At 52.6% G+C, this 15,640-nt stretch overlaps 1 protein-coding gene across 1 annotated transcript in view; it reads left to right on the top strand.

Annotated features, from left to right (window-relative positions):
- The window catches only part of PI4KA (phosphatidylinositol 4-kinase alpha), a 117,797-nt gene extending 102,245 nt beyond the window's left edge, over positions 1-15,552 (top strand). Inside the window, exons 43-55 of the mRNA XM_077874597.1 lie at positions 4,147-4,267; positions 6,606-6,735; positions 7,782-7,852; positions 9,280-9,352; positions 9,442-9,512; positions 10,576-10,685; positions 11,102-11,206; positions 11,286-11,411; positions 11,856-11,976; positions 12,430-12,589; positions 13,344-13,433; positions 13,922-14,005; positions 15,086-15,552. Coding sequence (XP_077730723.1) covers positions 4,147-4,267; positions 6,606-6,735; positions 7,782-7,852; positions 9,280-9,352; positions 9,442-9,512; positions 10,576-10,685; positions 11,102-11,206; positions 11,286-11,411; positions 11,856-11,976; positions 12,430-12,589; positions 13,344-13,433; positions 13,922-14,005; positions 15,086-15,137 — 1,314 coding nt within the window. The 3' untranslated portion in view covers positions 15,138-15,552. The remainder of the gene's footprint in view (positions 1-4,146; positions 4,268-6,605; positions 6,736-7,781; positions 7,853-9,279; positions 9,353-9,441; positions 9,513-10,575; positions 10,686-11,101; positions 11,207-11,285; positions 11,412-11,855; positions 11,977-12,429; positions 12,590-13,343; positions 13,434-13,921; positions 14,006-15,085) is intronic.
- The last annotated feature ends 88 nt before the right edge of the window (positions 15,553-15,640 follow it).

Raw genomic sequence — 15,640 nt, 5'->3', positions numbered from 1 at the left:
TGGTTTCTCCTGAGGCTTCTCTCCTTGGTTTGCAGATGGCCGCCTTCTCCCTGTGTCCTCCTGTGGGCTTCCTTCTGTGTGTCTGTGTCTTAATCTTCTCTTCTTATAAGGACATCAGATTAGACTAGGCACCACCCTAATCTCATTTTAACATAGTCATCTCTTTTAAAGGCCCATCTCCAGACACTGTCCCATTTAGGCACGTATGACTTCAGTCCACGGGAACTGGGAGGGAGGAATACAATTCAGCCCATCATGTACAGCATACCTGTACATAAGATGCCTAGCCCAGGGCCTGGCACAGAAACACACCCCAACATGGGGGGTGACCTCAACCCCGAACCCACACTGCCCATGCTTCATCTCAGCAACCCTCATCCACCTATGCTGGAGTCTGAATACAGCAGCAGCTGCCTCTTTTCTGCTCCTGCCAGTTCTGCTCCCCACTGCATAGAACATCAGCCCCCCTTTCTAGCTGAGCCCTTGCAGTGGCAATGAGTGCTGTGGCTGGGTATACCAGGGCTAGCTTCTTCCCCATGGACTGGCAGGATGCTCGGTCTTAGTCCATAGACCAAAGTGCTTGTAGACCTGCAGCCAACCTTTAAAGACTGAGTCCAGGGCAGCCCGGGTGGCTCAGCGGTTTAGCGCCGCCTTCGGTCCAGGTGATCCTGGAGACCCAGGATCGAGTCCCAAGTTGGGCTCCCTGCATGGAGCCCGCTTCTCTCTCTGCCTGTGTCTCTGCCCAGGTAGCTTTGATAATGTGCAGAAATTTATTCACCCTGGTTTCAGCACTTAACGGGACTGTCACAATGTGCTTTTTCTCCAGATACTCATTTCCCTCCCCTCCAAAATCCTTGTCCCTTTACTCTTTGGGTCTTTGTGTCTACCTCCATGTGAACACATCATGGTGGCCACCAGAGAACACTATGCTCTCCAGGCGATATGCTCAGAGCTCTGGGCTTGGCATGCAGAGGCCTCGCTGGGCTGCATTTGGCGTAGAGGCGTAGGTGGGCGCTGCCACTAGCATATGCAGAGTCAGGCAAGCAGCACTTTGTTCTATTTGGCTACTGTTTTACATAAACTACTTTCCAAAAATCCTGATACATTTTTTCCTTTCTTTTTTTTTCCCTAGTTGTCAAAATAGGGCTAATTATTTAGCAATTATACAAAGATGACTATGAGTTTTTCTCCTTTTTTCCCCCCAAAATCATTATAAACTCATGGATTTTGATGTGTTTGGTATGTACCAGTCCACTTGTTATTTTTGATGCCCATCTTTCTGACTACTGGGAATCCCCAAATGTCTGTCCTTTGATATTTAGTCCTTGATAACCTTGCTTTCCAGGAAAGACAAGATTTTTTCCTTAGGTTTTTCTTATTTTCTTCCTCAGACCTGGAATCACCTATTTTCTGGGGAATTTCAGTTCATTTTACTGAGACACCATAATCTAAACGCTAAGCATGTTCACTGCCATTGAGATGGTCACTGTTTCTAGCCCTTCCCAGTAGAAAGAGCTTTTTGCTTTGGTTTTTTTGTTTGTTTTTTTGTTTTTTTGTTTTGTTTTTTTTGTTTTGTTTTTTTGTTTTTGTTTTTTGTTTTTTTGTTTTTTAGAAAAATACATCATGAGATTATACTAATATTTCCAATTCAAACGTAGGATTGTAGACTTTTTAATTTGATTTTGTTGGAATCTTTTAATACTGAAAATATTAGTTCCTAATAACATTAACATACTGTTTTTGCATTATTCCACTACTTATATTATTGGTTTCAAAATAACAACACCAATATTATTATAACACCAGCGTGATTACTAAAAATTGGGTCAGATTTTTTTGTCGTTTGTTCTTGGTGTATTTTCCATTGAGGACATACAGTCAGATTAATCTTTTTCTTTTTCTTTTTTTTTAATTTCATCTTACTAGTAAAAAAAATGGGTTTGTTTGGGGGAAAAAAGAATTGCAATCTGGAACAGACAAGCTGTGGCAAAACCACAGGCAAAGTCCCTAGCTTACTCAATTCTTTTCTTTTTTTTTTTAAGATTTTATGTATTTATTCACGAGAGACACAGAGAGGCAGAGACACAGGCAGAGGGAGGAGAAACAGGCTCCATGCAGGGATCCAGATGCGGGACTCGATCCCAAGACCCTGGGATCATGCCCTGAGCCAAAGGCAAATACTCAACCACTGAGTCACCCAGGGGTCCCTACTCAATTCTTATTTTTATTTTTTGAGAGAGCAAATGCACACATACAAGCAGGAGGAGGGGGGATAGAGGGAGAGAGAATCCCAAGCAGGTTCCAAGCCCAGTACAGAGCCTGATGTGGGGCTCAGTCTCAGGACCCTGAGATCATGACCTAAGCTGAAATCAAGAGTCAGACACTTAACTGAATGAACCACCCAGGTGCCCTTGCAAATTACTTCATTTTCAAGTCATTTGAAATGATTCTTCTCTGTGAGGTTATGTCAACTCAAGACTCAACTAGAGTTTCATTGGTTTCTTTCTTGTTTTCCATTTCTAGGATTTGTTTTTTTAAGTCTGAGCTTGACAGGAGACAAATATATTTGCTTATATTGTTTTTAAAAGAAAGATAAGGGCAGCCCTGGTGGCTCAGCGGTTTAGCGCCACCTTCAGCCCAGGGCATGACCCTGGAGACCCAGGATCAAGTCCCACGTCGGGCTCCCTGCATGGAGCCTGCTTCTCCCTCTGCCTGTGTCTCTGCCTCTCTCTCTCTCTCTCTCTCTTTCTCTCTCTCTCTCTCTCTGTCTCTCATGAATAAATACATAAAATCTGAAAGAAGAAAGAAAGAAAGAAAGAAAGAAAGAAAGAAAGAAAGAAAGAAAGAAAGAAAGACCAAAACTTGTAAAAATGGCTGGCGAGTGAGCAAACAGGGTGGAGTGGCCATGCTTAGTAATTTTTTTGACTTTAGAATTATCTCACTGTTTGTATAATTCATTATAAAGGATATATACATATATTCATTTTCAACTAAATTGGCTAGCAAAGCAGATATTAAATGGATTAGGAAACACACAGGAATAAAATGCTAAAGTTTTTCCCAAAGCTAGAAGCCTCCATGGGCCTCAGTGACTGATAACACTTCCTCCTTGCTCAGACAGCTGCCTGCCTCCACTTCCCTATGGTAGTCTCCTCATTAGTTCACCGAGTCCCCTCTGTGGTCTCGGCAAAGCTGACCACATTACCAGTTTATCATAAAAGAATATAACTCAGAACATCCAGGTGGAAGGGCAGCATAAGGCAAGAGATGTGGGAAGATTGTGGTGTTTCCATGTTCTTCAGGTGCCTGGCTCTCCCTGCACCTCCACCAACCCAGAAGCTATGCAAACTTTAATTTAAATGCACTACAACTTTATTGTTCATAGTTTATCTTTAGATCTTTTTGCTGGGTTACAGCATTGGGAAACCCATGGTGAGGAGTTATTTGAAGTTTGACTTGCTTGGTAAGCCCAACCAGCCAAGTTGAGGACATCTGTCCAAAGAATACTTTACCAGATGTGGGACCACTAACTGCAGTGGTCAGGGGAGAGGTCACTCCTCCAGAAGTCTTCCAGAAAGGCCAGTGCCTTTTTTAACTTTAGGAAAGGGTAATTAAAACTGGAGTTATGAGTAGCAGAAATGACTAAGAAGGAAAAAGAGGAGAGGTCCTTAGGATAGTGGCTGTGGTGTGTCAACTAATGAAGAAGTTATCTATGTATTAGAATTTTCTGGAGTCTGCCCATCACTGTGGAACATTGTTCTAAACAACCAGTTTATAGCTGAGTTTTAAGTACCCAGCCGACTCATTTCTCATACTTGACAATAGCAGAAATTGTTTGAAAAGTTATGGTTCTTCGAGTCCAGGGGAAAGCACAGAGGAAACAAAAGTTGGTTCCTTCCTGTTTTGCAGACCCCACCTCTGGGGCCCCATCTGCCCCACCAGCCAGCTAGCAAGCTAGAACTTGGCCTAGCCCCTGGACTGGGCTCACACATACCCAGACAAGCTTGCTCACACAGCCGGAAACCACTGGGCCTCACTTCTGGCTAGGTCTGCAAGTGCTGGGAGTCCATTCCTGCACTGGGTCAGCGTATCTCTCAGTGGAGAGGTGCCCAGGCCTGGGCTGATGGCAACCTTGCTCTCCTATAGATGGGCTACGTGCGAGAGTATATTCTGTGGGCAGCCTCCAAATCCCAGCTTCTGGCGCACCAATTTATCTGGAACATGAAAACTAACATCTATCTGGATGAAGAAGGGCACCAGAAGGACCGTGAGTATTTGTCACCTTCCTTCAGGCCTCACCCCCCCCGTCTTTAACACTCCAGAGCCCTCCAGGGTCTGTGCTGCCCCAGCTCATCCCTCTGCTTCCCATCCTTTAGTGGGACCACTTCATCTTTAACATGCAGCGGGATCAGGACCCCCTCCTTCATGAAGCCTTTGCCAACCTCACCTCCAGACACCCTGCCTACCCTGGTACCATCCTGTGGCTCCCCAAGCACATGTGAGAGCTTCTTCTCACCTTGCGCTTGACCCAGCAATTCAATGTGGGGACCAGGTGGCCATCCAGGGCAATGGTTCTCAAACAGCTTGTCCACATCTTCACACCCTTAAACACTAGTGAGGCCTCCAATGAGCTTTCGTTTACGCGGGCTTTAGTTCTGTGTTAACCAATGTTGAACAATAAGACCAAAACATTTTAAAAATATAAGCTCATTACATGTTAACATAAATAACATATTTTTATGAAAAATAATTCAAAAAGGAGTGAGAAGAGGTGTTGCTTTACAGTTTTGCAGATCTCTTTAATGTCTGTAATAATGTCATAACATCTTTAGTAAAAGACAACAGGATTCCCATTCTGCTTCTGCGTTTAACCTGTTGGAATATGTTGTTATGGTTGAAGTCAATGCGGGGAGTTCAGCCTCACACAGACAAGGAGCTAGAAAAGTAAGGGGGGTTTTGTCATCTTTCCAGTTACTACAGATAGTCTTGGTTGATACTGCACCAAACACAGCAAGTGATAGGTTTTGTTTGGTTTTGTTTTTAAGTGATAGGTGGGGGTTTGGGATTTGTTTGTTTTTTTTAATTCTATTCATTCATTGGAGAGAAAGAGTGAGACCATGAGCAAGGGGGAGGGGCAAAGGGAGAGGGAGAGCCTCAGCGGGGAGCCTGACATTTGGCTCCATCCTGGGATCATGACCCGAGCCAAAGGCAAACACTTAACTGAGCCACCCAGGTGCCCCTAAGTGACAAATTCTTAATAATTAATTGTGATGTGGATTTGATCCATATCAGTGAGTTTCTCATGCTCTTTCTTTAAAGTCCATTGGTCTACCCAGCACTCACACCTCCCACCCCCCACAGGACTTCGTAACATTACAAATCACAGGTATTAGCGCTCCCCCCTCTGAGTCTTACAAAACAGAAACATTTTCAAGTGTTGGGAAGCTGTCAAGCTCACAGTCACAGACACTGGTTTTCCAAAACTTGGTAATTTTCCTTAAATGGCAGATTCACCTTGTTCATTTTCAAGAAAATATCTGCCATATACCTAAGTCCAAATAACTGTATTTTTGTCCATCAGTCACTCTTTTAGGTAAAAGTGACGATCCCTGCAAAAAAGTTAGTTCAGTTGGACTACTTCCCATTTCATCACCCAGAATATCAAAAAGATGGACTCAGAGTAGAGTTTTTTTGTTTTGTTTTGTTTTTTTTAAGATTTTATTTATTTACTCAGAGACAGAGACAGAGAGGCAGAGACACAGGCAGAGGGAGAAGCAGGCTCCATGCAGGGAGCCCGACGCGGGACTCTATCCCCGGTCTCCAAGATCACATCCTGGGCTGAAGGCGGTGCTGAACTGCTGAGCCACCCAGGCTGCCCTTTTTTAAAGATTTTATATATTTATTCATGAGAGACAGAGAGAGGGAGAGAGACAGAGACACGGGCAGAGGGAGAAGCAGGCTCCATGCAGGGAGCCTGATGTGGGACTCGATCCCAGGACTCCAGGATCACGCCCTGAGCTGAAGGCAGATGTTCAACCGCTGAGCCACCCAGGTGTCCCCAGAGTAGAGTTTAATAAAATAAGTCATTGCTTATTGCTTCACTAGGGACTTTTTTTTTTTTTTAAGATTTTATTTATTCATGAGTGACACAGAGAGGCAGGGACATAGGCAGAGAGAGAAGCAGGCTTCCTGCAGGGATGCACATGGGACTCCAGGATCACACACCTGAGCCGAAGGCAGACACTCAACTGCTGAGCCACCCAGGCATCCCACCAGGGACATTTTTAGTGACACTGGCTTTTGTTCACACCATGGGAGCAAAGCCACGGGGATCCAGTCAGTGGCCACTAGCACGTTGGCTGACTGCTTGCACAGCCTCACAAGCATCTACACAGCAAGGAGAGCAAACGACGTATTGGTATATTTTTGACCATGGGGTCTGCTGAAGGGTCCCAGAGACCATACAGACATCTGCAGACCACACTCAGGACAGCTGGCCTAGGTGCTGGGGAACATCTGGACCACACATCTGACAAATACGTGGACTTTCCTAGAGAGCCTTCAATGGCACAGCCGTAGGCTCACCTTCTTGGTTTCTTTATTAGCTGACATCGGCGACCTCTTGGAGCAGTTAGTAGAGGAGATCACTGGCTCCCTGTCCGGCCCAGCCAAGGACTTTTACCAACGGGAATTTGATTTCTTTAACAAGATCACCAATGTGTCAGCCATTATCAAGTAAGTGGCGTCTCTCAGTCCTAGCTCATGGGAGTTGCCTGGAGGACCCCTGCTGATTCTGATGAACAGCCAGGGTTGGGAATCTCTGCCCTGGCCTTTCAGGTCCCCTGAAAGTATAGCAAAATGCACAGCAATGCGAATTTCAGAAAACATACCTTAGTTTCATTCTGGATATTGTCCCATAGTTTTGAGGCCACTCTGCTCTCCAAGTTCTGAAGGGTCCTGGGGTATTAGGAAAACCAGACTCCTTTGTAGCTCCTGGTGGGTGTCCTTTTACTGATTTACCCACCGGGCCATCCATGTGGGAGGGCTGACATCATCCTTGGGCACCAGTGGCACTGCCCATTTGTGTGGGACCAGGGCCCCAGAGTCATCAATAGGCCAAGTGCCTAGAGGAGGCCCCAGCAGGGGGAGCACTGGCTGCCTGTCTCCCCCCACCCCCAGGCCCCTCATTCCTCTGGCTACCCCAGTGCTCAGGCTTCTGTCTCCCTAGTCACCAAGTGGCCTCGCCTATATGTCCTGAGGCCCTTGCCTGGGCCCAGTACTAAGTAGAGCAGTGACTGGCAGCTTCTGGCCCACGAAGGCCTCTAGGGGTGGGAGGGGGCATTCCCTGGACATCACGTCAGGCACCTGATTCCACTTCACCCTATCATCCTCATCCTAGGGATGCAGGAGGTCAGAAGGGCCTGCCCAAGGTCATGCTGCAAGTAAACAACAGAACCAGCACTTGAGCATAGACCCCAGAGCCCACCATGTGCCATGTGTTTCTCTGACAGCAACGTCCCACACCCCACACAAGCATGGGGGAAAGATAGCCAGAAAACTCCACCTTGGTCCCCCAGGGGCCACCTGGCCCCTGACGAGTGCAGGGCAAGGCCCCCTCAGAGTGGCGCCTCTGAAGGAACTGGACCTAGCAGGGCCCTCAGTAGTAGCTAGAACTGGAAGAGGAATGGAGAGGCAGACAGGAGAGGCCCTGCACTGCCCCCCAGAAGCCCAGAGGCCAGTTCCTGCAGCAACAAAGCAAAGCTGTTTGTCCTGTTTCTCAGGCCCTACCCTAAAGGTGATGAGAGGAAGAAGGCATGCCTGTCAGCTCTGTCTGAAGTGAAAGTGCAGCCAGGTGAGCTGGGCCTCTTCCTGCGGGAAGGCAGGGCGGGCCTGGGGACCAGGGAGGCGGCTAACTGCTCCACTAACTGCTGAGGCTGGGCACTGGGTCCCTGGTGTCCCTCTCCACAATTCTGCCCCTGGTGAGCTAGGAGCCACTTCTCATCTGACACTATCTTCCTTGCTGCCTTCTATTTTTTTAAGCCCAGGTACTGTCCTTGGCAGTTGTTATTCTAGAGGTTTCTTGAACCCCATTGAAACAGGAACACAGGCTATAGGAACACAGGCTACAGAGACAGGGTGCCTGTCCCGAAGGGGGAAGTTGCTCCCTGGTGCCTACCAACTATTGCCATGTGGGAATTTGAGCCCAGTGCAGCCAGCTCTGTGCCTTTTCAAGTCAAGCTGGAAATCTAGACTTCACAAGTCTCCGTTTTTAACTACTGTCACAAGCAGTTTTCAAAACCGTGGCCATCCTGTGCAAACATTCACACTGGCTATCCTCGGTTTAGACCTTTCCTTGTCTTGTGTTGAACTCCCTGCCCTGCCTGGTGCAAAAGGCAGCTCAGCTTCTCAGAGAAGCTTTTACGTCCACATGTCAGTTCACCTAGTCCATGAGCCCCCAGCCCCCTGCAGCCCACGCCACCAGATCTTGTCCCAGAGGCACAGGAGAGCCAGCCAGGACTCCAGAACAGAACAATAGATAGCAGTCCTGAGAGAGAGAGGCTGGAGCCGGCCAGGGAAGGAAGGTGCGAGAACAGGGAAGCGATGGCATGGTCCTTGTGCCCCTCCTCCCCCTGGTGGCAAAGCCCCCCTGACTCCACAGCAAGGCCTCACTTTGTTCCCCAGGAAACCCAGTCCTTCCTGTTGCAGGGCCCCTCCTAGAAGCCCACTCCCCAGTAAGAATCTCTCCCACTTCCTGGGGCTCAGGAAGGCTTGCACACACACACACACACACGTATGCACACACACATGCACACACAGCCCAGGGGGACCTGCCAGTTCCTTGACCAGGAATGGGCTTTCTCTTGTCCTCCCCACTTGACATGTACCCTGAGAGAGGGGGGGCTCCAGGCAGTGGGGTGAGTCCAAGAGCTGAGGAGGTTCCGGGTGCACACAGGCAGGGTAGGAAGCTCCTGCATGTCCCTGTGAGAGCAGGCACCCCTGCACCCGGCAGCGGACGGCTGGCGGGGCCACAAGGAGCAGGGTGCTGGGTCTGCGAAGCTGAGGGTTGGTGTGTCCTCCTGGAGAAGTGTCTCCTGGGAGGTGGCGGCTTCTTTGTTAGATATCAGGGAGGATCTAGGGAAAGACCACTTATCGGAGGATGGACCCTTAATGGCCCCAGAATGAGAAGTTATCAGTGCCCAGACGAGGCCCTAGGAGCCCCGTCTGGGGGCGGGGGTTCACACTTGGGCTCCCTGTGACTTCCGCTCCATCCCTGTACAGGCTGCTACCTGCCCAGCAACCCTGAGGCCATCGTGCTGGACATCGACTACAAGTCCGGGACACCCATGCAGAGGTGAGAGGCCACCCATTGTCAGCAGCTCCCTTACACAAGGTTCTCCTTTGCTCTGGCTCCCGTTCCATATTCCTTCTGTTGTTTTTCAGTGCCGCAAAAGCCCCGTATCTGGCTAAATTTAAGGTGAAACGATGTGGAGTTAGTGAACTTGAAAAAGAAGGTCAGTGAAGAATCTCTGACACAGTTTGGGATCTAAGTGTTTTCCCTGGAGATGCCAGGTTCTTTGGGCATGTTTAGTTACTGTCCTGTGAAAGGTGACGTCCATCCGCTGTGCGCCTGAAGCCTGGTTTAGGGATGGCGTGGAGCTGGTGTAGAGTGACAGAGATCCCCGGAGGCCGGCCCCAGACCAGCCGTCCAGTCCAGGAGGCACCTTCCTGGGGCTAAGTGGCCTAGAGCTTCTGGGGAGGGGGGGTGCTGTGCAAGTGACACAGACTGGTGGCTTCCACAGCAGAGATAGCCCCCCACAGTTCTGGAGGCCTGAAGTGTGACATCACGGTGTTGGCAGGGCTGTGCTCTTTCAGAAGGGTTCCACAGAGAGAATCTGCTCCGTGTATCTCTCCCAGCTTCCAGGCTTTCCTTGGTGATCCTCAGCAGCCTCGTCACTCCGACCTCTGCCTCGTGAGGACAGAGCCTTTCTCCCTGTGTACCCCGTCCAGATTTTTATGCTCTGATAAGGGCACCAGTCATTGGATTAGGGCCCACCCTAATCCTCATTAACTTGACTGTATGGGCAAAGATCCTATTTCCACATAAGGTCAACTCCGCAGTTTTGAGTGGGCATGAATTTGGGGGGACTCTAGTCAACCCAAAAAGGGGGAGTGCCCCGCTGCCAGTATGGGGACACGTGCCTTCCACGGCCTTCCCTGCACTCTGGTACACAAATCCTCCCAGGCACCCTAGGGTGTGGACACACACACTCCTGCCCCCCAGTGTAGAGTGCCCGCCACTAATCCCAGCGTACCTGGGCCCCCACTTCTAGTGAAAAGGGGGCTCTATCTTCACTTTCATTTAAGCTTAAACATTCTTTGGAAGAGACCCCTGGCCCTGTGGTTCCACCCACTGACGCCGGGTGTCTGCTGGGCCTTGTCGGCCTCCTTGGAGCTTTGCAGAGACCATCTCCTAGATTCCTAGGGTTCTAGGCATGTGAGCAGGGCTTGCCCCGGCCCCCACAGAGGGCCTCTCCCTGCCTCCGGGCTAACAGGCGGCCTCCGCCCCATGTGCAGGTTTGCGGTGCCGCAACGACGCAGAGGATGAGTGTGGCGCACACGAGGCTGATGGCCAAAAGATCTCGTGGCAGGCGGCCATCTTCAAAGTGGGAGACGACTGCCGGCAGGTACCGAGCGAGCCCTGCCCTCCCTGAGGCTCCAGGTGCCCTGTGGGGCTGCACCTGGCGGACAAAACCAGAGATTGGCTTCCCACATTGAGTTGAGGTGCCACGGAGGAAACGGGCTTTCTGCCAAACCCAGGGCCCTCTCCAGCAGCTCCCACCCACTGTGCATCCCCTGGCCATCCAGAGGGAACTGCCCTAGGGAGCAGGAGCCCCTGACTTGCATCCCCCACCAGACAGCACGGGCTCTGTTCAGTCCAGTGCCAGATGGTCCAGCCCAGCATGATGATCCTTGAGGCCAGACACTCCAGACTCCTGCTCTGCTGTGGCCTCCCTCCCTCCTTCCTCACTGGCAGGGCTGCCGGGGGTCAGGTGGACTAGAGCACAGACATAGGGCACCTCTATGTCTCCCTGGCCTCCAGGACATGCTGGCTCTGCAGATTATTGACCTCTTTAAGAACATCTTCCAGTTGGTTGGCCTGGACCTCTTCGTCTTCCCCTACCGGGTGGTAGCCACCGCCCCCGGGGTAAGTTCCCCTGGGCAAGAGCCTGGGGCAGGGTACTCCCCATGCCTGCAGGCCTCAGCACCTGCCCCTTCCTCCTCAGTGCGGAGTGATTGAGTGCATCCCCGACTGTACCTCTCGGGACCAGCTGGGCCGCCAGACAGACTTCGGCATGTACGACTACTTCACACGCCAGTATGGGGACGAGTCCACCCTGGCCTTCCAGCAGGTGACCAGCAGGACAGCCTCCAGACCAGAGATTGCTGGCAGTCTCCATCCCACCCACCCCCAGCACTGCCTTTGGGCCAGCACCCTGCTTCCCCTTTTACCTGCTTTTCTGAGTCCTTATGCATTTGGAGGTAAAACCAGGGTACCCCATAACCTTCCTTGGGATTCAAAGGAACCTGGAGGTGGACTCCCCAGGAGGAAGCCAATCTGTGGGGGTAGGAGGAATGGAATGCTGCCCCTGAATGCCCAGATGCAGTCACTCATCCCTTTTGTGTCTAAGATCTGGCTTGCTGATTTGATCTCTGCTTCCAAGGCTGGAAACAAGGGCCCAGAGGACACCCCCAAGCCTCAGGGTCCCAGGCAGGGAGGCAGGAGAACGCCTCCGAAGCCTTAGGAGGTGCAGCACTTGGGGGCCATCCATGAGTACCTGGCTCCCTCTGCACAGGCACGCTACAACTTTATCCGGAGCATGGCTGCCTACAGCCTCCTGCTGTTCCTGCTGCAGATCAAGGACAGACACAACGGCAACATCATGTTGGACAAGAAGGGCCACATCATCCACATCGGTCAGCCGGGCCCCAGGGCCACCCTCCTCCTCTCCCTTCACTCCCTAGAGCCTGGGGCAGGATGACAATCCCCACCCCACAGAAGAGCCAGACATGCTGGGGTCACCTAGCCAGGAAGGGTCCAGGTCAGGGTTCCATGCACGAGCTGTTGGCTGCCAGGCTGTGGGGGCAAGTGGCAGCAGGACCACATCCGAAACTGGAACTGGGCAGAGCATGGCTCTCCCAGCCCCAGGGCCAGCCTCATTTCTGCTCCAGCCTGGCTTCCTACCTCCACTTCCTCTTTTCTCTCTTGCCTGCTTGCCACGCCCCCTCCCACCCACCCCCACCCCTGCTATCCCCAAGAAAACATGGCCTGTGGCCAGCTCGTGGGGTATGGGGAGCCGGTGGCTGAGGCACGCCCACATCTTGCCCTACCACCTGATCCTATCAAGAATGGCTTTGGGGGTTTTGCAGACTTTGGCTTCATGTTTGAAAGCTCACCGGGCGGCAACCTCGGCTGGGAACCAGACATCAAGCTGACGGATGAGATGGTAATGATCATGGGGGGCAAGATGGAGGCTACACCCTTCAAGTGGTTCATGGAGATGTGTGTCCGTGGCTACCTGGCTGTGCGGTGAGCCCCAGGGAAGGCCCGGGGGCGGGGGGTGGGGTACCGAGACAGTGGGGAAGAGGGTGGGCAGGCTGGCATCAGTCCTGGTTGCCACTTAGCCTGCCAGGCTAGCCTTCAGAGGTCCCGTGGGACCTTCCCAGGCCCCTTTGTGGATGGAGGGGCTGCAGTTTAGAGACAAAGAGCAAGGCAGGTGCTAGAGGCTGCCTCCTGGCCCCAGGCAGCCTGTGCCAGTGACTTCCTGCCCTGGGGGTCAGTGTCCCACCATGTTCCATAGTCTCCTGGGTCGTGCCTTGCCTGCTAACACCTTGGGCTCCCCGCTCTGAGCTCCCCATTCACCCCCACCCGACCTGAGCATCTGCCATCTCCCAGGCTGCACGCTGAAGACTTACTGTCCTGGCTTCAGTGGCACACGGCCAAGGCCACACAATAGTGTTGTGACACCTGAACTCTAACCCAGAGTCTGTTGGAGCCTGCATCACGCCCACTCAGTGTCAGGGTGTGTTCGCACAGCACGCCTGCGCTTCCTCAGCCAGGCACAGAAACCATGGCTGGAGGCCTTGAGTGGGCAGGCCAAGGCAGGACACTCAGCCTGTTCAAGGGTGTGTGAGCAGCCCAGCTGCCGCAGGGGGCTGCCCTGGTGACCGCGGAGGTGCCAGGGAGCCGGGCCGCGGTGTGCAGCTGTCAGGTGGGGGCTGGGCTGCAGGACTGCGGGCAGGACCACCCTGCTCAAGCCGCCTCCTTCCCTGTCTCTCCCCAGGCCCTACATGGATGCGGTCGTCTCTCTGGTCACTCTCATGTTGGACACGGGCCTGCCCTGCTTCCGGGGCCAGACAATCAAGCTTTTGAAGTAGGTCCTGGGCAGACGCGTAACCCATTGTGGGGCAGTTGTCCTCTCCAGGTGGGAGCCTCCTGAGTGCTGGCAAATGTGGTCATTACCCAGAGCACTCCTGGGAACCCCAGAGCCGACAGGGCTCCTGGGTGAGGCACCTTCCCCACGCCAGGGCTGCAGACATCCCAGGGATCCCCTCATTTCTCAAGGACGCAGGCAGTACCCGCCCCTGCCTCCAGGCTTGAGGCTGCAGCAGTGTCACCCCATGCTGGTCCTCCCCCAGGGAAAGGGAAGGTCCGCCAGAGCCAGCTGGGGACAATGTCCCTGCCCCTTACAGCTGTTCCAAAAGGGAACATTCCCTGGGCTGACCCTCCCCTGAACAAATTCCCACAAATGCTAAGTATAGTCTGTTTGCAAGACCACATCCCATGGTGAGGGCAGCCTGGAGGGTGAGGCGCGCCCCCCACCCCACCCCGTGACAGCCCTGACACGGCCCTCGCCCCCAGGCACAGGTTCAGCCCCAACATGACGGAGAGAGAGGCTGCAAATTTCATCATGAAGATTATTCAGAGCTGCTTCCTCAGCAACAGGTGAGTCCCCTTCCGCTGTCCCCTCTGGGGCCACCTGCCATACCAGTGTTCTCTGGGCACTTGCACGGGGCCGCACCGGGGCTGAGTGACGAGGATGCTGCTGTCCCAGGGGACTCTCTGTCCCACAAGTCCTGAAGGAAGCCCTCGCAGAGTGTTGGGGTACTGGGTTAAAGGGGCCAAGACTTGCCGAGGGGAACACCCAACAGAGGCCTAAAGACATAGTTTCCCACCTGGGGCCCAGGCTGTGAGGCCAAGTGAGCTGTGGTGAGGGGTGAGCACAGCCCAGCAGGCTGGGTGAGGAGACAGCGAGCTCTGAGAGGCCTCGGCCCCACCCCTGCTTCTCCGCACCTTCCTCCGGCTGCTGCCTGGGCAGTGACAGGCAGGGCGGAGGGGGACCAGGCCAGTTGGCCATTATGACAGGGGAGCTGTGAGAAGAGGTGGGTTCTGGTTCTGAAGGCACAGCTTGGGCTGTGCACCTGGGTGGACCTGGAGCTGAGCTTGCCACCCTGTCCCCCTGGAGGTACAGATGTGGGATCTAAGAGGAACACCGCGAGCCGCCCAGGGTGGGCCTGACAGGAGCAGAGAAACAGGAAGTAACTCAAGGGCAAGCATGGGGACCTGGACAAGAGGGCAGGATGAGGGAGGTCTCTTCTGATTGTTTTGTTGGCAGAGTAAGGCATGTGCTAGGAGGTGTGACGGGACAGGAGGACAGGGTCTCACTTGTGTGCCACATGCCAGGCCAGGGGCCAGAGTGGCACCTCATAGGGACAGCTCCTCTCGATGGATCCCCAGGTCCAGGGTGTAGGCCCAGGACCGAGGGCAGGTATTTGGCTGAGAAGTCCCAGCAGGAGACAGAGCAGAACGGGGCTCACACAGCCATGGTCACTGGTGGGAGAAGGAGTGTCCCTGAAGAGGGGCTGGCAGGGAGGCCAGAGGGGCTGCAAATTTGCATTTGCACCTTCAGGGAGGGGAAAAGGCACCTCCTGTGTGCAGCTTTCTGGGCACACATGAAGGACTCAGAAGGGTGAAGGGCCCCAGAACCAGACAGTCCCCCGCAGCCTCCCTCTGCTCTCCTTCCAGGAGCCGGACCTATGACATGATCCAGTACTATCAGAACGATATCCCCTACTAAGGGTGGAGCCAGACCAGCTGTTGTGGCCACCCCCAGCCGTCGTCCCACAATCATGGAGCCGAGCGAGCACATCCCCACCCTGGCTGCCATGCATGGTCAAAGGGGTGAACTACTAGTGGCCCCGCCATTCCATCCACTGGAGTTATTTTTATAGGACAAAAGTACTCCAAGCAGAGCCTGGCAATCTACTCCTTCCTGGCATGACCCACATACGACATGTGAGGCCGAAATGACAATCATCTGAGGACACTCCGTGCATGGGTGTAAATACTTCATTTGCACCAGACACATTCCCAACACATTCCCTACCTGTCTTACGGCATAGGTACATGAAGTATTTTCTTGTGTATAAAAAATTATATTCAACTTAAGATTTAACCAATGTGAACAAAATAAAAACCAACAAAAGTGCGGAGTCCAGGTGTACGCTCAGCTAAGGGGTGATTCTGGATCTGCTGGGAAGGGAGCATGGCAGTGGAGGGACAAGGAAGGCTCTGGGTGCC

The sequence above is a fragment of the Canis aureus genome, chromosome 27 (genome assembly GCF_053574225.1).
Source record: "Canis aureus isolate CA01 chromosome 27, VMU_Caureus_v.1.0, whole genome shotgun sequence".
Taxonomy (NCBI): Eukaryota; Metazoa; Chordata; class Mammalia; order Carnivora; family Canidae; genus Canis; species Canis aureus.
This window is presented reverse-complemented; position numbering and strand designations above follow the sequence as displayed.